This window comes from Lithobates pipiens, unplaced genomic scaffold (assembly GCF_037356315.1).
Source record: "Lithobates pipiens isolate NorthernLeopardFrog02 unplaced genomic scaffold, aLitPip1_a1.2 Scaffold_16, whole genome shotgun sequence".
NCBI classification, from domain to species: domain Eukaryota; kingdom Metazoa; phylum Chordata; class Amphibia; order Anura; family Ranidae; genus Lithobates; species Lithobates pipiens.
The window spans coordinates 351,405,293-351,431,048 of record NW_027507748.1 but is presented as its reverse complement, the minus strand read 5'-3'; the positions used below and the strand labels follow the sequence as shown (position 1 = coordinate 351,431,048).

The 25,756-nt window shown below is 40.3% G+C and overlaps 1 protein-coding gene across 1 annotated transcript in view; it reads right to left on the bottom strand.

Annotated features, from left to right (window-relative positions):
* Positions 1-1,005: 1,005 nt before the first annotated feature.
* LOC143982855 (cell cycle control protein 50B-like) overlaps positions 1,006-25,756 on the bottom strand; it is a 34,367-nt gene continuing 9,616 nt past the window's right edge. Inside the window, exons 2-8 of the mRNA XM_077481907.1 lie at positions 16,255-16,484; positions 13,533-13,640; positions 11,775-11,882; positions 6,852-6,942; positions 6,509-6,655; positions 5,939-6,142; positions 1,006-1,939 (exon numbers count right to left, since the gene is read on the bottom strand). Of these exons, the coding sequence (XP_077338033.1) occupies positions 1,752-1,939; positions 5,939-6,142; positions 6,509-6,655; positions 6,852-6,942; positions 11,775-11,882; positions 13,533-13,640; positions 16,255-16,467 (1,059 nt within the window). The 5' untranslated portion in view covers positions 16,468-16,484 and the 3' untranslated portion in view covers positions 1,006-1,751. The remainder of the gene's footprint in view (positions 1,940-5,938; positions 6,143-6,508; positions 6,656-6,851; positions 6,943-11,774; positions 11,883-13,532; positions 13,641-16,254; positions 16,485-25,756) is intronic.

The following is a 25,756-nucleotide window of genomic DNA, read 5'->3' as shown; positions in this document are numbered from 1 at the left end:
CGATTGGTGATGCGCCTCGTGGAAGGACACAGCTCACTACCGATCGCCACGCTATGTGAAGGACATCATATGAAGTCCAGTCAGGATGATGAAGCACTACCTATAGCAGATCGATGGCTGAGCGAGGCGATGTAAACTTTCACATGACCACAGTCCTGGTACTGAGAGCACGCCTTCGGTTAAGGTGTATTCCTAGTGTTGGAGCAACTGACCCTTCTTGCACCAGGCTTAGCCCAAAAGAACTTAGGCTTGATTCACACTAATGCTTTTGATGCATTTTGCAGAAATGCAGGGAATTTTTTTTTTTTTTTTTTTTTAACATGGGTTCCTATGGAACATGTTCACATTAATGCATTTTTGTGCCTCTGCGTTTTTGGAAAGGATCTGGGACTTTTTTTCCCCATGCAAAATGCAGCATTTTGTATATAATAGAAGTCAATGGACCCACATCCAAAATGCGAGTACCGCGGTATTACCAAGATTTGCATTTTTTTTTTACACTGTATATATAGCTGGTTGCTGAGCAACAACACTGTAAGAAAAAAAACGCAAAACGCGTGTCCACGGCAAGCACCGCAAAAAGCACTGCAGAAATGCTCAAAAGCAACATGCTTAGATGTGAATCGAGCCTAACTCTAGGGTAGGCCTCCTGTGTGACCCTTGCACTTGGCACCCAACAAGTTAAAGGGGGAACATATGAAGGAGATGTCATCTGTCTATCATACGCAACCCTACCCTTACATTCCCTTTACCGCTCCTTAGAAAATTAAGATAAACAGCAGAGGAGAAGCTGAAAAGCATGCAGGGATCGCTGGAAGTTGTGGAAAGAGGTGGCTAGCAGATGAGGGAAAACTCATAGTATGAAAGATTTTTCAAGTAAGCTTATATTGGATGTCAAAAATAAGTATTTTTTTATTTTTATTACAATGCGTGACTATAGATCTCTTTTAAGCTGGGTGGTTGTGTAATAAGTAATAAAACATCAAAGACAGAATATTTAAAAAATATAAAAAAAAAAAAGTATAATTTTATTGTATTACACATAAAAAAAAGAAATACAAAAAAAACAAAGTATGCACATTAAAACAGGTTTATCAGTTTATATTTTGCAATATAATTTAACCCCAATCTACCCACACCACCCCCTCCGATTTATATGGTCTCAGACCAGTAAAATAGGAAGTATATGGATTTTGATTTCGACTTTTGTTATAGCATTTTTTTGAAAATTATTTTATTAACTGCATTTTTTCACGTTCCTGACATACTCTGAGGGTTGTATCTCAAAGATTGTATGTGTATATATATTAAACCACAGAAAGAACATAAGATTATTTACATATGGCAATGTAACTTTTCAGTGACATCACATTCATTTACTTAACAAAATGTAAAAGTCAGTAAGTAAAAGTCCAGGGTGTGTGAAGAAATGTTAATGAGACAGAGCAGAAACCAATACCATCAAGAATCAGAAGGGGGGGGGGGGGGGGGTTCCCGATTCTTGAAGTGGAAAACCTATCACTGTGGTATTTTCATATCACACACCTACAAAGAATTGTCCTGCACCAGTAAGGTCCTGCAAATGAGGTATCAAAGGAAATTTAAATGCATTCCATTATGATTAAGTTCGAATCAGTCCATTAAGGATCAAGTTCATCATATATTATAGGAATGTAATGTGTGCATTTTATTTTGACATGTAAACATTAGGTAAATCTGAAATCATTTTCAGTGTTAAGGTTTATGTTGTGTTAGATATCATCATCATCATTCCTGCCCTGATACTTTATAAACACGATGAGCATTACGAATGCAAATAATGTACATAAGGAACCAAATACAAGATACGCTATGCCCAGAAAGGGGTTCTTCCCTCCCATCCACGATACGGTGCTGAAGACGATTTTCTTTTTTCCTCCAAAACTTAGAACTTGATAATCTGTTGAGAAATGGTTAAGGTTTCCTATTCACCAAAGTTTAAAATTTTTCCTACGGAGACTATTGCTAGCTTAAAAATTGGGCAACAAATGGGGCAAGCAAGTCGATTAATTGCTGTTCATTATTTGCTTAAAAACCCTCCTTGGTGCAGCTAAGCAGCCACTGTCGGTGCTCAGGAGGCGATCCTGCTGCCACTTTTCTTTTTTGTTTATATTTGTTGAATGTCAATCTTTAAAAAGGGACCAACGTGCTGTCACTGCGAACTGAGCTTTTGGGCTTGTGGTTGCAGCACGGCCTTATTGATTTGAATAGGTTTAAACAGGCAACATGCTGCCACACATTTGCAGTGGCTGTGACCCTTTACCCCCTTCAGCTGTATTGGAGATTTTTGGTGGGCAGTCGGGGTGTAGTTAAACCACAGCTCAACCACTTGTTTTCAATTTACTTGTTTTGGGTGTTTGTAGTGAAAATGGGGAAGAAATTACACACAGACAGATTTTGTTTAAGATTAAGCTAGCAGATGAAAAAAAAAAAAAAAATGTACTAATTGTGTGGTGAACGAACAGATTACTTAAAGCGTTTGTTACCCCAACACTTCACATTCCTGATATGTGCCTGCTGTACCATGTACTTGTATTCTGTTCCCTTTGTATTGGTTCATTTGTGTGAAATGTTCCTGTCAGTTCCTATTAAAAACTGACCACACTAAGCAGGAGAGCACACTGGTCCGTTCTCTAGCTGTGCTGGGAACTCAGCCTGCTCTCCTCCAATGATCACACTTGTTTATCCTCTCTCCCCCTCTCAAATTTAATTTTCTTTTGCACCAATTGCTGTATTGGTGTCACTGGTCCCATAAATAGCGTCCATAAGCCCTTGTTCACATTGGTGTGATTTGACATGTCAAATCGGTGGCAATGACACCGTCCCAGTCAGTGCGCTGCCGCCACGATTTCCAAAAGTAGTTTCTGTACTACTTTTGGAGATTTTGGAATGCGCTTTCCATTGACATCTGTGCAGAAACCCGCACAGATGTCTCTGAAATCGTCCCCGAAATCAGGACTGATATGTGGGAATGAAATAGTGTGAGTTCGGCTGAACTCGCACGACTTCATTCCCGCACTCTGTGTGAACCTAGGCTTAACGTCAGATTTGTCCGCCACAATGTTGCAGCTCCGCTAAAAATCACCGATTACCGCCATGACTAGTAAAAAAAAATATTAGATATATATATATATATATATATATATATATATATATATATATATATATAAAAAATGAAAAAGTTCCATAAATATATCCAACAGTTTGTAGACACTATAACTTTTGTGCAAATCAGTCAAGATATGCTTATTGGGTTTTTTTTGTAGCAGACATGTAGCAGAATACATATTGGCCTAAACTTAAGAAATTTGATTTTTAACACTTCTTTATTGTATATGTTTATAGCTGAAAGCAAACAATAGTTATTTTTTTCAAATAGTCTATCTTATTTTTGTTTATAGAGCAAAAAAAATTAAACATAGGAGTTGATCAAATACCACCAAAAGAAAGCTCTATTTGATGGAAAAATGGCATACATTTTATTTATGTACAGCGTCACATGATCGTGCAATTGTCATTTAAATCAGAGTTACATCCAAAATGGAACTTTCACTTAACAGTTTCTTCCCCCCTCCAGTGTCATATTTGGCACCTTTAAGGGGGGAGCAGATACCTCTCTAATACAGGTGTTTGCTCCCACTTCCAGGCGATAGATCGCCGCACATTCTATGCCATGTCCAGCCCCTCCTCCGCTCCCATTGCTGTCTTCTGGGAGACACACAGAAGACAGCAGGGACCAGTCAGGAGGTGCAGCGTGACTCACGCATACGCAGAGCGGAACCAGGCTGTGAAGCCGCAAGGCTTCACTTTCTCATTCCCCTACTGAAGATGCCGGCACCCCCACCCAGGAGCCGAGGGACGGGTCGGGCGAGGACCTCGCGGGCCCCCTGGACAGGCAAGTGTCTTTATTTTAAAAGTCAGCACATGCAGTATTGGTAGCTGCTGACTTGATTTTTTTTTTTTTTGGCGAAACTCCGCTTTAAAGTAACGCAGTGCCGTATCGCAAAAAAAAAATATGCCACAGTTTCATAGGATTTCCTTTAGTTGGTACATTAAAATATATAAATTAGCCCCTTCCTGACAACCCCCCTCCTACAAATACACACTACCACCCTCTTCCCAGGTTCCCAACTTTGGGAGGAGAATAATTTAAGTCTCTTGTTTAGAAACTGCAGCATCCTTAAGGCTGGGTTCACACTAGTGCACTGTGGTTTAGCTGTAGTGTTGGTGTATCCATAGTTTTCATGCATTTTGCTCAGGTTTTAAGCCGCAGCCCCTTAGACTTCTATTAGACCCCTTTCATATTGAGTCACTTTATAGGCGCTACAGCGCTAAAAATAGCACCTGTAAAAAGCCGCTCCCATCTCTCCAGTGTGAAAGCCTGAGTGCTTTCACACTGGAGCGCTGCGCTTGCAGGATGTTAAAAAAAAAAAAAAAAAGAAAAACTCCTGCAAGCAGCATCTTTGGAGCGGTGTATACGCTGCTCCTAAACCGATCCTGCTCATTAAAATCAATGGGGCAGTGCGGCTATACTGCTGGCATAGCTCTGCTGCAGCAGCGCTTTGCAGTGATTTTAACCCTTTCTCGGCCGCTAGCAGGGGGCAAAAGAGCCCCGCTAGTGGCCGAATAGAGACGCAAAATTGACAGAAAATAGCGGCACTTTACCGCCGACACGCCCACCACCTCAGTGTGAAAGTAGCCTAAGGTCACACGTTTTTTGCAGCTTTTTCTGAAAGCACACCAAAGAAGCAGCATGTTTTTAGTGTGCTTTCAGAAAAGGTGGCAAAAACACATGACCTAATAGAAGTCTTTGGGACTACAGCTAAAATGTACGAAAAACACCTATATACCCATGCAGCACAACAGTGTGAGCCCAGCCTTAGATGTCTCTCCGATTTCCAGGTGCAATCTGTAGAGTGCTGGGGGAAGGTTGGATAATTGTTCTCTATTGGCTAATAAAAAAAAAAAATGCCAAAGTTAAAGAACACTGTATACAAACGCACCAAAAACTTCCTGTATCATACCTGGAACACAGTCTTTCATAGAAAGCAATGTATTCTACACTGAATAAAAAGCTTCCTCTGACTAGTTGAGTTACACCAGCCTGCCTCTGACTTCACTGCTAGAATAGATTGCTTTCTTTGAATGGCTGAACACCAATCAGATAGACTCTAATCCAAGTATGAGACAGGAAGGTCTTGGCTTGAACCCAGAATCCTTGAATGCTATATGTAGCTTCAGCTACATATAGTTTATACAGCATATCCAGCAGCCTCACATGTTAGTGAGGAACATAGTTCATTTGGGCCAGTTTGGATGTAAAGTGTAACAAAAGCTGGAATTCAGATTTAAGTCAACGGAGTCTTTTTACTTATTTAAGCAGATTGAGATGGCCATACTACTTATTTTTAACATTGTCCCAGGCAGGTGAATTATAGCTATTGAACTATAAAGTGACCAATATCTATAAATCTGAAAATGTTTGGAGTAGTAAAAATTAGTAAATAAGTTCCACATAAAAAATAAAGTTTAAAAAAATGTTATGGGCATTTTTGTCCATTTCTCTGCTAATTATAAAAATATATTAGGGTATTTTTTTAAACAAGCAGGAACATTTACTTCACAATTTGGTCTGGTCAAAAACATTTCTATTACCAATGGACCTAAAAGGGTTTTCCTTTTTGTATTAGAGTGAGGATTTTTTTTTGTTTTGGAGTGAAGACTTTTTTTTTTGTCTGACACCCCATCTCTCACTTTCTGGACCTCCGAGATCAGGGAACACCTGAAAGAGGCTTAACCTTCCCCCACTACCAAAAAAGTTCAACTTGAACAGCTTTAAATCTGAACAGAGTAATAAAAATACATGCACATTTTCTTCCAGTTTCTGTGAAAAGGATACTGTACTGAATCTCAAGTTTGTAATTTCCTGGGGGCAGACCAGCTGAAAAGTTTCCACTGTCAATTCTACGATATAACTTCCGAAAAGTAGGCAATGCTGCTGTTCTCATCCATACGATGAAGTCTTCATTTATGAAGCCGTTATTAGTCTGGTCGCTTGACAGGTCATACACGGGCTTTAACCAATTCATAGGCTGTGCTGTCCCTGGAGGTATTTAAGAAAACACCAATTTGCTAAATCAGGTTCACTTAGGTATAAAACACTGCATCCAATTACAATAAAATAAAAAATGGGTGTTGTATCTGTATTGGTAAAGGAGTTACATGCACACATTTAATTATGTGCAGAGCAGAAAGGGAATCAGATGTTCCCATAAATTAAATAGCAGATTATATTAAAATAAGAAAACAGCATACACACAGTCCTTTTACAGTATATTTAATGTTTATATTCCTTGCTGAACTCATGACTATAGACTGAAAAGTGTGTACATGCTCCAAGACTGAATATACAGTATACTGTATATATTTATATTTACATATTTTAGCCATTTTTATTTTTTCACATCACCTGCAAAGGCTTTAGATAAGCTTAGATTGCCATCAACTGGATTCCGGAATTTAATGTTGTAATCGGTCCACCATGCAATCCCTTTTCCATTTAATGGAACTTCCTCATATTTTCCACTACTGTTGAAGTAATACAAGGTAAAAGAATCTGAAATGGGATAAAAAAAAAAAAAAAAAAAAAAAAAAAAATTTGAAAAATAGAGCCACCATCATTCGGCATTAGGGTCTGTTCACATCAGGACGCTATAGGCTGTAATTCATGGGTTTTGCACTGTTTGACAGTCAATTCAATTGACTGTAATGCACATGTATAAGCAGCCTTACCTATATTGCAGAATACTTACCATTAAACATGCTGTTAGCAATAGCACCACATGGAGCAACTGGCGTTTGCTCAGAATTCACTCTATATGGGAAACAGTCATTAGATGGATTCTAAAATAATAAAAAAAATATATATATATATCAAATTACTATTCACATGACTAAAATCAGTAAATAAAACACAGAATCATCCTAAAATAAAAATGACAATATACAAAATAAACTTTAAAAGCCTAATCCTAGCCACAATGTTAAATTTAGCTTTGGATGCAGTGAGGAAGGGTAGAACCTCTTTCAGATTTTTGTTGGTCCGTGCCAAATATAAAAAAACAAAACAAAAAACAAAACAAAAAACAAAAAAAAACAAAAAAAAACACACATTGTTTCAGTGTATAATTTGTAATTCTATATGGACATTGGGAAACCATATTGAGTTGGTACACAATAGTTGTGTTATACTATACTTCTGCATACTTCAAGTCTTATGCCGGCCATACACTGTTCGAATTTCGAAATAATTTTCTTTCGAAAATCGTATCTTAGAATTTTCGTATGAATTTCGCACCATTAGTGGGCTGTAGCAACAGCCGAATTTTTGTGTGGAAATCAAATCTGAGAAATCGGACATGTTGGAATTTTTTTTTTTAAATCAATCAATGATGGGAGAATCGTGCAAGAAATGTAATAAGAAAAGAAAATTTACGGAGAGAAAAGAAGATTCCCGGCCACGAAAATTCTTTTCTGTAGCAACATGAGGTGAAATTGAAGGCTTGGTCAGCCGAATTTTGAAAATCAATGGTGGCATCATCGGATCACCAAAAAAAAAAAAAAAAAACGGAAGTTTCTGATTTTGAAAAGAAAATTTGTTTGAAATTCTACCATGTATGGCCTGCATAAGTCTAATGCCGTGTACACACGGTCGGAATTTCCGACAACAAAATGTTCGATGAGAGCTTGTTGTCTGAAATTCCGACCATGTGTAGGCTCCAGACATTTGCTGTCGGGATTTCCGACAACAAAAATTTGAGAGCTGGTTCTCATATTTTCCATCAACAAAATTGGCAGAAATTCAGATCGTGTGTACACAATTCTAATGCACAAAATTCCACGCATGCTCGGAAGAGCTATTAGCTATTGAACTTTATTTTTCTTGGCTTGTCGAATGTCTTGTACTTCACTGCGTTCTTGACTTTCGGAATTTCCGACAACATTTGTGTGACCGTGTGTAGGCAAAACAAGTTTGAGCCAACATCCGTCAGAAAAAAATCCAGGATCTTGTTGTCGGAATGTCCGAGCATGTGTATGCGGCATAAGTCTAAAAAACAAACTTCCTGTGTAGCAGATATCTTACCTCAAAGTCCCAACCCTTTGTAGAGGTCAAACATTAGACCTCATGGGTTGTGTTTTTTTTTTAAAGAAGATCACAGTTGTGAAAAAGTATACAGTACAGAACTTTTAAACTTTTGGAAGCCTAATGAGGACGCCATGCTGGTATAAGTTCACCATAGTGGTCCTTTTATCCTCATGTTCTGGGATTGTCCTTTATGGTGGAGTGACATGCCTTAAACAATTCTTTAAACACTGTTCAATCGTATTTTCTTCGCTCCCACCCTTTTTTTCCCACTCGAATCCTTTGTTACATTTTACTCCCATGCCATTTTTTTTATTTTTTATATAGCTTGTTGGTAGTCACAATTTATGGGTCTTTAAAATGGGCACGTGACACTTATGACTTATTGTATAGTCCAAATGTGTCAGAATACTGCTCAGGTTTACTATACTGTTACTCAATGCAGTCTCACCCTCTGAAATAAGTTTTTAAAATGTATGTCTCAGATATCTATTCCTTGCTAGAACTAACTCAGTTCTAACTCCAGTCCTCAAGGTGCTCCAACAGGTCACGTTTTCAGTCTGTCCATTATTTTGCACAGGTGATGTGAGCAGTTTCCTGAAAACATGACCTGTTGGGTAGCCTTGAGGACTGGAGTTGAGAAACACTGAACTAATACAAAACACACACACACACACAGCAATATTAGCTAAAAAAATATTCTCACTGGGTATACATAGTTTGCGTTCCGATTTAGGTGACAGCAGTCTGTATATTAATCTCAGATACCGTTCCCCAGATATGGTTAATTAATGATCCTGCTGAGTACTAGGATGTGTACTAGGATGCTGGTCTCTGACTAACAATCAGGAACCAAATCACATGATTGTCATGACAGCAACCAGGGTGATCACTGGAAGTCCAAGTTAGCTTGCAAATATAGATTTCTCAGAAAGGTGCATCTCTCCCTCTGCACATAGACAGTGAGAAACTGTTTAAATCGATGCAGTGTTAGGGGGTAAAAATAAATAAACAGTTTACACTGTACCTTCAATTACCTGTAGCTTTATTCCTATACAGGTAGAATTATTTTACCTAAATTACAATTAGAATAGGATAATGGTAATTTAAATGGTATAGCTCTTTCGAATTTTTAATTTTGCATAGAGGGAAGGGTTAACTTTTTTTTGCAATTTGTGTACCATTGGGGGTATTTTCTCTTTGCTTCCTGTCCTGTCCCAGAGACACAACAGGAAATTAAAAAGAGAAGTAAAGTTTTTTTCCAGTTTCATACTTACCTGGAGGATGCAGCATCTGTACCCTGATTCCTCTGTACGGAGAACTGAGCCACGGAACATCACCGATGGCTCAGTTCTCACAGCTCCCCGAGCAGAGAGCTGCTGCCCGTAAATCAGCAGCTCTCCTCTCTGCTCCTGTGGGGCAGTCTCAGCCTCTCAGTGGCCCACTGAGATGGCCACCAAACCTGGCCCACTAACAGGCCAGGTTTGCAAGATAACTGAAATACATCACAGGTGATATCATTTGCTGCTCAGTTATTGCAGTATTCTACTCTGCATCTCCCCAAGGTAATACATAAAACCTGGCCTGTTAGTGGGCCCTCAGGACAGAGTTTATGACCACTGGTCCAGGTAACTGGCAGATCCAGACCCCCACTGTCGGGATGATGCGGTGCCTGGACTGATTTTTGTGATGTCAGTAAAGAGCAGACTTCAGACCGCTCTCTGTTGAAAATGGGTCATAGGAGTGCATAACGAATTGCACTCCTGTGACCCCATAGGGGACACTTTGAAATCTTTTACGGCTCATCCATTTATAGTCAGCTCTTAATTGTGGACCTAGAATTATTGTTCTCTCTCCCTTGTTCATGGAGACACCTCATGTGTGGTGTGATTGCAGTTTGCATACACGTGTACATTTGCAGGTCTGTGCAGAGCAATGGAGTATTGCATTTATTTATTTTTATCTTAATTTCTTTAATAGAATTTGATATATTTTTTTTTACTTATATACCATACCTGGCTGATGCCTCTGGAAGCTGTATATCACCGAAGAAGACACTGCTACTTCAGTGACCTCTTTTTTTTCCTAAGTCCTGTGCTGATCAGTTGCACTTCTGTGCATACTGAACACTGGAGGTCAGCTACTAGGCATGTGCGCTATTCAGAGAATACTTTTTAGACAAGAAGAGGTCTGGCAGGTGAAAAGGTACTGGTCTAGGTTATCCTATGTTTTGCATTAGTAGCGGTGACTGAGGAGTCCTGGGACGGATCTTTAGCCAAACAAAGACTTGGGGGGCATACCCTAAAAAAAATGTATTCCATTAAAGATGGTGCTGCTATAAGACCAAACAAACAGAAGATCTTTAGCCAAGGCCCTAGCAAACATCTCCAATTCTGTGCTACTCTCTTTTTACATCTGCATGTGCTGGATAATGTATATCCAAAAAAAGGAAATAAGTGATAAAAAAAAAAAAAATAGACCAGTTGGAGTTTAACATGTATATAGAGCAGAGAGGAATGTCATTGCACAAAAATTTCTTTATTAAAATACATCACCACATGATAAAAAGCTACTTACATTGTCAAGTGCATCCCCGACACCATCTGCCTGTAATTATTATAACCTCCGTTGGCCGCCACTCTGGAGACAGGAGCCGATGCTATCTGTGTATGGGCTCGGAGACCCAAGAGAACCGCTCTCCCCTACTTGTACAGGTTTCATCTCTCAATTAGACATCATCAGGAGGCGGATTACAGGCAGATGATCCCTGGGTGCCGTTGAAGCACTTAACGCGAGTAGCATTGTATTATGAGTTTTAATAAAAGCATTTTTTTGTGTGATAATTTCACGCTTTTCATATATATATATATATATATATATATATATATATATATATATATATATATATATATACATATATACATACATACATATATACACATATACATACATACACACGTTGAACTTCAACTGTTCTGTGTAAAAAGAAACCGCATTAAGGACACAGAGACATGCACAATAGAGCTGTGGAAAGCTTTTTGATCTTTCGTCACAAGAGGTATTAGACATCTGGTGAGAGTAGACCCATTGGGGTTAGGGCCCAGTGCACATAGAGTGTATTGAAGTGGAATAGCACTGCACTACCACGTTAGAAGCACTGGCATCAATTATTAGAGGATGTGATTAACCTATATATCAATTTCTTGTTTAAAAAAAATAAAATAAGAAGTCTTGCATATCACTATGGACTTTGAAAGTTTAATATTTTTATGAAGTTACAGATAGCACTTTAAATTTAGGCACTGACATTTTGGCATACTATTTACTTTACTGTCATTTTTGTATTCAATTTATATAAATATTTTTATCATTCATGTCGTTTTTATTGGATTTGGATATACAGTATAAATATCCATAAAGAAAAAACAAAACAAAAGAAAAAACTCACTATAATTACCTATGCTGCAGTCGCTTTTGAGTTAGTTAGGTTTGCCTTTACTTTCACTTTAATTGAATACCAACATAAATTTAAATTTTTGAAAAGAAGTTCACAGTGGTAACAGTAATGACAGCATTAGCCTAGCATGCTTACCTTTAGATTACTCAGGAATCCACTTAATTGAGTATCATCTCTAGATATCATGTAACGATAGTGATTCTGATAGTAATTGGATAGCTCATAGTACATAAAGACTGGACCCTATTTGAAAATGAAAAAAGGAGAGATTAAGATGAGGTTTGATTCTTACCTCTTTCACACCTGTTTAACACTTCAATAACTTGTACTACATGTATGTTAATAGTTTTTCAGATCATGCTAAAGTACATGTACTAAAAAAACACATTGGAAGATTAGGATTTGGTGGTGATCATGATGTTACGGCCTCCACCAATCCCATTGAGAGAATGCAAAGTGTTCCCTGAATGGCCTTGTGCCAAGCACAGGACCCTGAAGCAAGTAGAGATTACTGTAGTAGTGATGCCTGCTAAAGTTATCTCCACCTTCCAAGGGGATCCCCCTGATATGCCACATACATTCTTAAATTCGTCCAAGGTGGACCAGTGTAACAATATAAAAATTGCCATACCTGGAATTAATCTAACTATACTTCCCAACAAGGTTTCCCTGCTATTGAGAAATGGATTTTTGCAATGTCTACAGTGAAACAAGTATTCATAAATATTCCAACGTGCCATTTCATTTGTTTAGGCGCGCTCGACAAAATATGAAATATTATATGTGATGTGTGATCTATTCAAACACCTAGTCATAAAAGTAGTTATGCGTGTTATTTCAGGTGATTATGTCAGGTCTATGGGTCTTCGATACTTCCAGTAGAACAATCTATGGCAAGCTTGTTTGATCTCTGTTCTTTTATAAGTGGCTCTGGCAGTATCAGCCTGTACTGTTCTCCTCATCCTCCTCCCACATAAACCTATTAGGTTGTCAGAGATGATACTACTTTACAGCCCTCAATAGATTTCCAGCAAAGGTTAGTTGGATCATGCTAGCTTATTGTGCTACCCTCTGTTGACTATAGGCAGCTTTACATTACCTTAAAATTTCATATAATCTCAGTCAAGGACCCCAAAAGGAGATCAAACCTATTTTCTGCCATATATTATTAACTTTAAAACACCTCCCCAATTATAATATGGAGATAAACTGGCAAAAGCAACACTACCTGGACTTTAAAAGGATGAGTTCAACTTTGGAAACATGTTACACCCGTTTTTAGGGTAGAACATGTAACATGTTCCCAATGCTGCAGACACTATCTGCTACCCCCTCCCTGTGGCAACAGTATAGGTAAAAGTTCCCCATGCCCACATGGCCGCATCATTCATGCACCCAGCTCTGTGTAAGGGTTTTTAAGCAAGAAAATGACACCTAAAAAAAAAAACAAAAAAAGGTAACCAGTAATTTTTACAATTGTTTAAAATTATGTTTTGTCAGTGGGAACATGTAACAAATATAAAGTAGGCGTTATCCAAATTTGGCTGGGAATGTTGAAATACATCTTTATTTTTTTTCTTTAAAAACTTTAAAGAACTTTAATGAACAATCATAACAATGACCGGCCATAGATGGTTTAAATCTCAGCCGGTTCAGCAGAGACGGAGATTCGAACCATGTATGGGCAGGCTGAATGTACCAAAGTTGGTCAATCAACCAGCCAACTAGCAACTGAACATTAGGATTTAGATATATTTGTCTGCATCGATCATGCCGTGTCTAAGCTGTTCTGCAATTATACGGTTGTAAAACACAGATCAGTTAACTGACCAGTAGCTGGAAAAGGACATAAAATTTCTCCCACAAAAGAAGGAGTCAGGTTGTTTGACTTACCAAAAACAAAGATTTTAAGGTAAAAGGGATACTGCAGTTGCAAGGTTTTGAGCCGTTAGTAGCACACAGGTAACAGGAATCATTTGTGCTCGTACCAGTATAGTCGTACTAAAAAAAACAAAAACAAAAAAAAAAAAAAAACGACAATTTAGTAGAGTTAGATTGTAGAAGAAGAAAGTCCACATTTCCTTAGCACTAGATGCATTAATGCTGTTTTTGCGTAAATTCATTCATTTCATTTGATGGGCAATAATACAAACAGACTTCATAATCCTGAATCCTATGGATCCTCCAGTAATCAATGCAAACTTTCATAGTTTAAGATAATTGTTTTATATAAAAAATTATATCTACAAGTGCTCTGGTGTCCATTCATTAGTAAAGGCCAGGTTTAGACTCCTCAAAGTGTATGTATTCCACATACACTTGACTTGGTCACTAAGGCTGCTTTCACACTGCAGCGGGAGCGGCGTCGGCGGTAAAGTGCCGCTATTTTTAGCGGCGCTTTACCGTCGTTTTAGCGGCGGTGTGCGGGCACTAGCGGGGTGGTTTTAACCCCCGCTAGCAGCCGAAAAGGGGTTAAAGCCGCCCGCAAAGCGCCGCTGTAGCGGCGGTATTGCCGCGGTGTCCCATTGATTTCAATGGGTAGGAGCGGTTTAGGAGCGGTGAATACACCGCTCCTTCACCGCTGCAAAGATGCGGCTAGCAGGACTTTTTTCACCGTCCTGCCAGCGCATCGCTCCAGTGTGAAAGCCCTCCGGCTTTCACACTGGAGTTAAAGGGGCCGGTTTTTTTCAGGCGCTATTTTTAGCGCTGTAACGCCTGAATACCGCCCAGTGTGAAAGCAGCCTAAGATTTTGGGTGGGGGGGGGGGGGGGAATGAGAGTTCCCTGCCCCTAATCCTTGATTCCTCCCAGTCTATCTTAGTGGGAGGGACACCCATTATTTTAATTTTGTAGCAGGATTGTGAATTTATTGACCCTTGTACTATTTTTTTACTAAAACCAGTGGCTAATAAAGCAAATATATAAAAGTCAGAGGCAGGAAATCAAACCACAAGATCCTCTGTGTGCTCAGCATTCATTTACATTCTAAAAGTCCACAGGCAAGAGGCAGAGAGACCACACTCCCAATGTATTTGTTCACCTAGTGGTGTCTGTTGCAGATCAACATCATCTTTGACATAATTACCATTATATGTAACCCCAATAGGCAGATCTCCACCTAGTCCTGACCCACAGTGATAGCCAGGGGTTTGCTGAGAGCTCAGCTTCCAGGTTACTTTCTCTCTAGAATACATTTTCCACAGAATCCTATGTGAACTGAAATTCCTATTTCTCCACAGAAACCACTGGGTAGCCATCAACACCAACATTATGGCTACTTTTGTTAACCTTCTGCATCATGCTATGCACATTAAAACACATTTCACATAAACATTACATTAAACAATGCAGGGCTTTTCAGTGTGCATCAAATTTCCCTGCCCAACCAGAATAATGACACTTACATGTACATAGCATTTTTGAAGGGACACATGGGGGAGATTTAATAAAATTGGAGAGCACAAAATCTAGTGTAGCTCTGCATAGAAACCAATCAGCTTTTAGGTTTTTCTTGTCAAATGAACATGCTGAAGTTGATTAGCTACTATGCAGAGCTGCACCAGATTTTGCACTCTGCAGTTTTAATATATCAACCCCATAGTGCCAACAGCTCAGACTGACAAAGTTGGATGAGCGTCACTAAACCAGGTCTATCCACTGACCTGAAACCTAACATTTAAGTAGATTTCTGTGCTTAAACCAGATACTAGTGCTATTGGGGTGATAGGACATGCAACAGCTACTATTCTCAGTTAACAAATTCATGCTGTTATAGGCTAGTAGCAAATTTTGCACAAAGATGTTGATCTGGGTTCCCAGGCCAGCCATAAAACCTTTCATCATTTAACCAAAACTTTTGGTAAAGTTCAACTTGAAGTAAATGTGTCACAAAGGAAAATAAATAAATAAACCAGGATAGAAAAACAAACACACATACTAGATTTGAGCAAAGACTTCTATTGCTATACTAACATTATAACCACGCTGCTAAATTCTCCCTAGTGACATAGTGGGTGAAGGTGCACCTGACTGCCTGGCTTATGGGCAGGGATAAAGACAGGGGAGCCATGAAACCCTTTATTATCTTACCCGAGGCAAAGCTTTTTGTAAAGTTCCACTTGAAGTAAAAAGGATACAAAAAGGAAATAGAGAGAAATTACACCAATACATACTGGATTTAAGAAAAGACTTATACTGTTTTATTAACATGGTTGATTTACTAAAACTGGAGAAGGCAAAATCTGGTGCAGTTCTGCACTGAAACCAATTAGCGTTCAGTTTTTTTGTCAAAGCTTAACTGAACAAGCTAGAACAAGTTAGAAGCCGATTGGCTATCATGCACAGCTGCACTAGAGTTTGCACTCTTCAGTTTTAGTAAATCAACCCCATTGTGACCATGCTGCTGGATTCTCTATAGGAAGACATGAGGTGAAGGTGGATCACACTGTCTGGGTCGCAGGCAGTGATAAAGACCTGGGAGTTATGATACCCTTCATCATTATTATTCATAAATCAAAGTTTTTGTAAACTTTAACGTGAAGTAAATGAGTTACAAAAAAATTTAAAAAAAACACACACACACACACACACACAATATATATTCAGTCTTGTCTTACCTCATTTTCTGTAATGCTGTTGGATGAATAATATAATCCAATGCCAATTCCTATAAAAGATAACCCTACAAAGAAGAACAGTGGCAAGATAATGCTAGCAGACAGGAGTGGTTGCCAGGCAGGAAGCCTCTGTTGAGTAAAGGCAGTGTTGTCTGGTCTCTGAGATGGGAGCGGTTCATGACGGCTAGTAAAGTCTCTGGCAGCAGGTGCCATTTTCTCCCTGAAGAGATCTTAGGGGAAAGAAAAAAAAAAATGATATATGTAAATTTCTTTTACACTGATATATTCAAATATTTTACAAAGCCAGACAATTTAGTGACACAATAACTTGTACAGTTGTGCTCATAAGTTTACATACCCTGGCAGAATTTATGATTTCTTGGCCATTTTTCAGAGAATATGAAACAAAAACTTTTCTTTCACTCATTTTTAGTGTTTGGCTTTAGCCATTTATCAGTCAACTGTTTACTCTTCAAATCATAATCATAATCTGGAACCCTGATAGCCAAATCTACCTTCCTAATGTACTCCTGGCTGCGGGCGGGGGGGGGGGGGCAGAGTTGGGGAAACCCAGGGAGCACGAGTACAGTGGGAAAAAGCCCTTGAGACAAACTTACCGGCAAACAATGGTGACAAGCCTCAATTTTGGCACACAAATGCTCCATTGGTACAAAATGGCAAGAAATGTCCTATAAATTGTTAACACACTGGTATGCTACACCCGTTAAGGTGAAAAAGTGGTACCCACTGTCCTCGGACTCTTGTTGGAGAAGTTAGCAAGATAAAGGTGCATTACTTCACATCTGGTGGGACTGTCCCATATTGAGGCCCTTCTGGAATAAGGTGTGTGAACTGATTAAATCCATTACAGACACAAAAATCCCTCTTACACCCATGTGCTGCATATTGCGGATTGCTCTATGAAACGATGCAAAAAGTATTTGACTTTTGAGACACCTGCTGAATGCAGCAAAAATCCTGATTCCAAGGCATTGGAAGTCGAAGGACGTTCCCTCCATCCCAGAATGGTTTAATTCCATAAGAGATATATACTACATGGAGGAAACAGTTGCCATTGCCAGGGAAACCACTGAAAAATGTAACCAAATATGGAATCCATGGGTGGTATATCGGTACTCTGATCAACACGTACAACTTGATACTGGTTGAAGCCATCACAGTAACTGGGACAAATACTTTTTATCACCTCTAGTAGGTTAAAACACGGATTGACTATTTACTACTGTAGTAGATTGTTGTTTCCTTATAGGCATTAAAGTGGTTGTAAACCCTTACAAACCACTTTGACCTACAGGTAAGCCTAGATTAAGGCTTACCTGTAGGTCCAAGAAATATCTCCTAAACCTATACGGTTTAGGAGATATTTGCCCGAAGACAGGCACCGCTGTGTACGGCGCATGCCGTACGGCGCATGCAGGCGCACTGAGCGCGGCATTTCCAATAATGGAGCTGCCGCTCGTGTCGGCTCCCGTGCGCATGCGCGGGAGTGACGTCATCGCGGCTCCGCCGAATGACAGCGGCGGAGCTGCGAGACCCCACCGAGAAGATGGATGCGCCAGACTACAGGGGACAGCAGTGACTTCGCTGGCTCCTGTGTCAGGTAAGTGACACATAATGGGCTACTATGCAATGCATAGTAGTCCATTATGCTTTGCCTTTGCAGGGAATGAAAGAGGAAGTAAACCCATCAGGGTTTACTTCCTCTTTAATGACGTTTATATTCACTATGCTAACAAATCTGTTACTAGGCTCTCTCTCTCCAAAAGGTCTTTTTCCATTGCGCCTTACCTCTTTTCCACCCCCCCCCCCCCCCCCACATCCTCAACTTCTAGTTCCTTTCTTTAGATGCAGCTCAGTGCACTGACCTAGGCTCCGAACAACCAACCAAGCTTATTTATCTCGCTACATTATATAGCCAAGGTCTTGCTAGAGAATAACTACCATTTCAATGTATATGGTTGTGTCATTACTGTTTGTCTTTTTCCTTTGTCTTAAAAATTCATGACTACACATGCTAAATGTACTGAATGAATGTACGCATAGATATTTTGAATTCTGTAACCTGTTCTTCTTATAATAAAACTTTATTGGTAAAAAAAATAATCATAATAACAGAAACTACCCAAATGACCCTGATCAAAAGTCTACATACCCTGGTGATTTTGGCCTGATAACATGCACACAGGTTGACACAAAGGGGTTTGAATGGCTATTTTAACCACTACAATACAGGGCACTTTCACCCCCTTCCTTCCCAGCCCAATTTTCAGCTTTCAGCGCTCTAGCGCTTTCAGTGACAATTGCGCGGTCATGCTACACTGTACCCAAATGAAATTGTTATCATTTTGTTCGCACAAATAGAGCTTTATTTTGGTGTTATTTATTCACGACTCCGTTTTTTTTTTTGCGATATAAGCGCAAAAATAGCGGAAATTTGGAAAAAAAACAATATTTTCTTTTTTCTATTTGAAAAGAAATCCAATAAAATCAAATTTTGTCATAAATTTAAGCCAAAATGTATTCTGCTACATGTTTTTGGTAAAAAAAAATTCTGTTAAGTGTATAATAATTGGTTTGTGTGATCACGGACATATGTACGCAAATGATCATGTACATATGTGTGCAGGTGATCACGTACATATGTGTGCAGATAATCATTGGGACATGTGATTTTAGTGGGACATATGTGGGGGACATGTTTTTATTATTAGGGACATGTGTTTTTATTATTTGGGGACATGTATGTTTTGGGGACATGTGTGTTTTGGGGACATGTGTGGGGACTGTGTTTGTACTGTGTGGTGTGTTGTGTGTTTACACTACACTGATGATCAGTGAGTAAAAAGCTGTAAAAAGCAGCCCATACTCACTGATCATCAGCCGGCTGCAGCGTTCTGCTCTCCTCTCCTCAGCGGTGACTTCCGTGTGAGGAGAGGAGAGCCGATTGCCTAGCAACCGGCTGTTTGTTTACATCACATGACGGCCGTGATTGGACACGGCCGTCATGTGATCAGGAGGGCCAATCACAGAGCCCTCCTGCCGATCTGAGATGTGCCGTGTCCGGGTGACACGAGCACATCGGGATCGCGCCGCTGCGCGAGCGATCCCGCTACTCCTGAAGGACGTTCCTGAACGGCCTATCAGGAGTAGACGGCTCCCACCCGGCCGTATATATGCATTGGCCGGGTGGGAAGTGGTTAAAAAGGTAACCCTTCTCACCTGTGATCTGGTGTGTGTGTGTGTGTGTGTGTGTGTGTGTGTGTGTGTGTGTGTGTGTGTGTGTGTGTGTGTGTGTGTGTGTGTGTGTGTGTGTATAAATGATCAAAATTAAGTGGTTTCCATGCATTTTATGCCTGGCTTTTCAGACATTTGTAAGCCTGTATGAACTGGTCTCCTAATCCTAAGGTTTTCCATTGGCCAAAACAAAAAAATGCCTGAAGCTTAAATACACATGTAAACTACTTGAAATACGCTTCTAAAGAGCTAGTTTACAACACAAAAATGCTCAAATAAAAACGCCTGGTAATCACTCTACTCGGGTGTGACTGTTTCACACCAAAAATTAGCGATTCTATGTGCTGGCATGTTGCATGATAATAAGACTTACAGTGGGGACTGAAAGTATTCAGACCCCCTTAAATTTTTCACGCTTTGTTATATTGCAGCCATTTGCTAAAATAATTTAAGTTAATTTTTTCCTCATTAATGTACACACAGCACCCCATATTGACAGGAAAAAACACAGAATTGTTGACATTTTTGCAGATATATTAAAAAAAGAAAAAAAACTGAAATATCACATGGTCCTAAGTATTTAGACCCTTTGCTCTAATATAGTATAGTAGAGCACCCTTTGATCTAATACAGCCATGAATGAGTCTTTTTGGGAAAGATGTAACAAGTTTTTCACACCTGGATTTGGGGATCATTTGCCATTCCCCCTTGTAGATCCTCTCCAGTTCTGTCAGGTTGGATGATAAACGTTGATGGACAGACATTTTTAGGTCTAGAAAGGATCAGCTCAGCTATTTATATATATCGGCTGGGCGGAGAGTGGTTTAAACCCATCTCCAGGGAAAGATGCCCCTTTGCAAGTGGGGCTGCCCTCCAAACTGCAAAGGGTAAATACTAGTTTAGGTCCAAATAGCCACAAGCAATTTTGCCTACCAGATACGTATCTCTCCCTGTAGCAGGTACTCTCCCCTACGCATCCCCATGTTTGCATAAGATAAGATAAATACTGGAATGTCATTAAAGTTCAAGTGCAGGTGTCCCAATACTTTTGGTAATAGAATATATCATCAAAAGTATTGTGACACCTGCCTTTACATGCATATGAACTTTAATGACATCCCAGTCTTAGTCCGTAGGGTTCAATATTGAGTTGGCCCACCCTTTGCAGCTATAAAAGCTTCAACTCTTCTGGGAAGGCTGTCCACAAGTTTTAGGAGTGTATCTATGGAAACTTTTGACCATTCTTTCAGATGCGCATATGTGGAGGTCAGGCACTGATGTTGGACAAGAAAGCCTGGCTGGCAGTCTCCACTATAATTCATCCCAAAGGTGTTCTATCGGGTTGAGGTCAGGACTCAGTGCAGGCCAGTCGAGTTCCTCTACCCCAAACTCTCTGATCCATGTCTTTATGAACCTTGCTTTGTGCATTGGTCATGTTGGAACATGATAGGATCATCCCCAAACTGTTCCCACAATGTTGGCAGCATGACATTGTCTTGGTATGCTGATACCTTATTCCCTTGACTAGAACTAGCCCAACACCACACCATAATCCCCCCTCCACCAAATGATTTTGCTATTAAAGTTCATGTAAAGGCAGGTGTCCCAACACTTTTAACAATATGGTGTATATATGTATACATCTAATACACAGGCTTGGTCTAGCAGAAAACTCCCACATATTTCTATTCAAAGATAGCCAATGCTACACCTTCCAAGAACAAATATGGAATGTTGCTTTATTGTGAAGGACCACTAGAAATGGTCTGTGGGCAAAATCAATATGCGTTTTCCTAGCCTTCCATCGGCAGGCATCAGAATGAGCCTACATTCCTACAAGGAGACACTGCGTATATACTGTAACTGCCAAATACAAGCCAAAGTAGGGACCAAAGTTAGGACCATCAATAGTATTTATTCTATACTCTGGCAAATACTCTGGCAGAAGCAGTTTTTGGTAAAGATGAACTAACCCATTAAAAGAGAAGGGCACCTTAAAACAAAATTAATGTATCTTTTTTTTTTACCCCCTTCCTCTGGACATAACCTAACGAACATCCCCAACCAAATATACATGCCTCAGTCCAGTGGCCACTCTTCCACTTTTTGCTTGTATTCATTGGCACGTCCTAGCTGTACCTGCACATTAATGTCCCATGGACCAATGGTTCTCAACCTCAGTCCTCACACCCCTCAACGGGCCATGTTTAGGGAACTTCCCTTAGGATAAAATAGAGTTCTTCAATACCATGTCATCGATATTGATTAAAGCAGCTGTGCAAAGTAAAGGAAAACCTAAAAACATGGCCCATTGTGGGTACTTGAGAACTGAGGTTGAGAACCACTGCCATCAATTGTCCTGAGGCTGGAGACGGTCCCATAGAAAGCTATAGGAGTGTAAACACTTGCACCATTAGATAGTAATCAAATAAAGGAACCGTGGGCATCGGATCAAGGCAAGTGTGCATCTGTGGATGTTGAGGGTGGGCTAGGTTAGGTCAGGTCAGGGGAAGAGAGGATAAGGGCACTTTGCTTTAATGTGCCATTATTCTTTAACCACTTAAGGTCCACCCTATAGTATAGTAGTTTACTGCTACAGGGTGGCACCTTTGTACAGCGAGGGTAAAAAAAATAAAAATAAAAGTGGATTTGATCCCCTTCTGATTTTTGTATGTTTGCCCACTGACCAAAAAATAAAAAACAAAAAATGATCAGTCTATAATTTTAATGGTAGGTTTATGATGAAGGGTTGAAATCGTGCAAGTTCAGCTGAACAGGCACGATTTCAAACTGGCAATGCAGTCTGACTTCAGGGGCAATTTGACGGACATCTGTGTGGGTTCCTGCACAGATGTCTGTTAAAAATCACCCCCAAAAAGTAGTACAGGGACTACTTTTGGGAATCAGTACAGCGCTGTAAAGTCAGCGTAGCTCCGATTCAGCCATTGCCGGCAATAGCCGTCGATTTGGCATGCGATTCAAATCACATGAAAAATTGGCCCAATGTGAATCTGGGTTTAAAGGGACTGCTCCTAATCTCAGATCGTTACCTGTATAAAAGACACCATATCCACAGTAGCAATCAGATTCCAATCTCTCCACCAAGGCCAAGACCAAAGAGCTGTCCAAGGATGTCGGGGACAAGATTGCAGACCTACGCAATGCTGGAATGGGCTACAAGACCATCGCCAAGCAGCTTGGCGAGAGGGTGACAAGAGTTGGTGTGATTATTTGCAAATGGAAGAAACACAAAATAACTGTCAGTCTCCCTCAGTCTGGGCTCCATGCATGATCTCACCTCGTGGAGTTTCAATGATCATGAGAACAATGAGGAATCAGCTCAGAACTACAAGGGAGAAACTTGTCAATGATCTCAAGGCAGCTGGGACCATAGTCACCAATAGAACAATTGGTAACATACTACACTGTGAAGGATTGAAATCCTGCAGCACCTGCAAGGTTCCCCCTGCTCAAGAAAACACATGTACAGGTCTGTCTGAAGTGTACTAATGAACATCTAAATGATTCAGAGGAGAACTGGGTGAAAGTGATGTGGTCAGATAAGATCAAAAATCAAGCTCCTTGGCATCAAATCAACTCGCTGTGCTTGGAGGAGGCGGAATGCTGCCTATGACCCCAAGAACACCAACCTCACCCTCAAACATGGAGGTGGAAACATTATGCACAAAAAAAAATAAAAAAAAAGACAATGGACAGAGCCATACACCATCAAATCTTGGGTGAGAACCTCCTTCCCTCTGCCAGGACATTGAAAATGGGCCGTGGCTGGGCATTCCAGCATGACAAGTGCCCTAGGCAGTCTCCAGACCTTAATCCCACAGAAAATATGTGGAGGGAGCTGAAGGTTTGAGTTACCAAATGTCAGCCTTGAAACCTTAAAGTGGAGGGCCACCCTGAAAACCAAAAAATGTTAAAAATGACAAAAAAATCTAAAAAAAATAAAATGTGAAAATTTTTATTTTTTTTTTACTTACCAGAAATGCCTGTTGCTAGGCACTTTATCCTAATCTTCCTCTTCCTCCTCCGCGGAGATCTTCTGTCTTCTGTCTTCGTCGCGGCGTCTTCTGGGTAATGGGTCGCGCTGTGTTCTGGGAACTGTGTGTTCCAGAACACAGCGCGTCCCATTCAGAAAGAGCTGCGGGACTCGCGCATGCGCAGTAGTTCCGGGACTCGCGCATGCGCAGTAGGAAACGGGCAGTGAAGCCGTAAGGCTCCGCTGCCTGTTTCCCTTACAGGGAATGGCGGCGCCGGGACCCGAGAGCCGAGGGACGGCTCGGCCTCGGGCGGCCGACATCGCGGGCGCCCTGGACAGGTAAGTGATTTTATGAAGTCAGCAGCTGCAGTGTTTGCAGCTGCTGACTTTTTTTTTTTTTTTTTTTTTTTTTTAAACTGGCCCTCCTCTTTAAGGACTTGGAGAGGGATCTGCAAAGAGGAGTGGGAAAAAAAATCCCTTCTGAGATGTGTGCATACTTTGTGGCCAACTAGAAGAAACGTCTGACCTCCGATTGCCAACAAGGGTTTTGCGAAGGAGTCAAATACTTATTACATTTATTAAAATACAAATCAACTTATAAACTTTTTTGAAATACATTTTTCTGGATATTTTTATTGTTATTTGGTCTCTCATTGTTAAAATAAACCTACACTTAAAATTATAGGCCAATCATTTCTTTGTCACTGGGCAAATGTACAAAATCAGCAGGGGATCAAATACTTTTTTCCTCACTGTACATGTGATCCAACTCTTCCGGGTAGGGGGCATGCTGTCGGTGGCTCGCTCTCACTGTGATTATACACAGTGGGAGCCTATTGGCGGATACCATGGATAAGATGTCCACCAGCACCCACCGATCAGTAGAGAGGCAGAATGGCGGTCTGTCTATGTAGATAAGGCAGATGGCCGTTCTGACAGGAGGGAAGGGATGGAATTTGTGTCCCTGAAAAAGCAGGGGAAAAAAAATTCCATCTCTTCCCTTAGTAAAAGCACCTCACACAGTATAGTAAAACACTGGTTAGGCACACAGTTAACCCTTTGATCACCCCTGATGTTAACTGCTGCCCAGCCAGGGTCATTAGTACAGTGACAGTGCATTTTATTTTAGCACTGATCCCTGTATTAGGGTCACTGGAAGCCCTTGAATTATAGATGCTGAATTGTCTGATTTTATATGCAAGTTGCTGATATTAATAAGATTTCTTTATACTGAATTAGCGCACTATGGAGATCTCCTTTATCTTATATGACCCTTGATTGGAGGAGAGTAGAGGAGGCTAAGGAGGATGTACTTAGCACAGTGGGAGCTTGCTGTTTATCTACCATCCCCAAACTACTGCCTTACACTTTTGCCTGGTGCTCCAAGGAGAAGAAAGGAGTGGAGATTACTATTATATTTACCAGAAGCGCTGCTAGACCCATTGGGGTCTTTACTTAAGGTAAGAGGCTGGGGCACACTCCTGGTTGATTGTGGAAGCAAGTGGGACTACATTTTTAATTGATGTTTTTCCTGCACATGATTGCTTCACTTCTACTATCAATATTGAAATATATTGTCTGCACATGTGCTTTTTTTTTAACTTTACATTCTGAGGAATCATTCAATCATCATCTAAGTCTCCTGACCTCAATATCATTGAGCCACTCTGGGGAGATCTCAAACATGTAGTTCATGCAAGACAGCCCAAGAATTTACAGGAACTGGGGAGCTTTACCACCTGAGAAGATAAAGGGCCTCATCCACAAATGACTTCAAGCTGTCATTGATGTTAAAGGGGGCAATACACGGTATTAAGAACTGGGGTATGTAAACTTTTGATCAGGGTCATTTGGGTAGTTTCTCTTGTGATTGTGATTTTTTAATGGTTCAAAGAATGTCAGGTAAAATGGTCAGTCCTCACGTATGTTCACTTCATCAAATCTGGTCCTCATGGAAAAAAGTTTGGACACCCCTGTTATAAGCCAAACAAGCCTAGCCTACTAGTATGTATGAATGCCATGTTCACTGGCCAGGAAGTACAGGAGGCACTGGTCTCACGACTGTGGCGGGTGATTGGAGAACTGTGATTGGCTGCACTATTAGAGCTCATTCATATGCGAGGTTGGGAGAAGTGGCGTCCCTAGGCTTGGTGTCATCTGGTGCAGGAAAACATGGTAGACACCTTCCTCCCGGCACTAAGAAGGCTAGTGCGTCAGTGCAGCACTCCCCCCTTAACCTGCCACGATGGATGA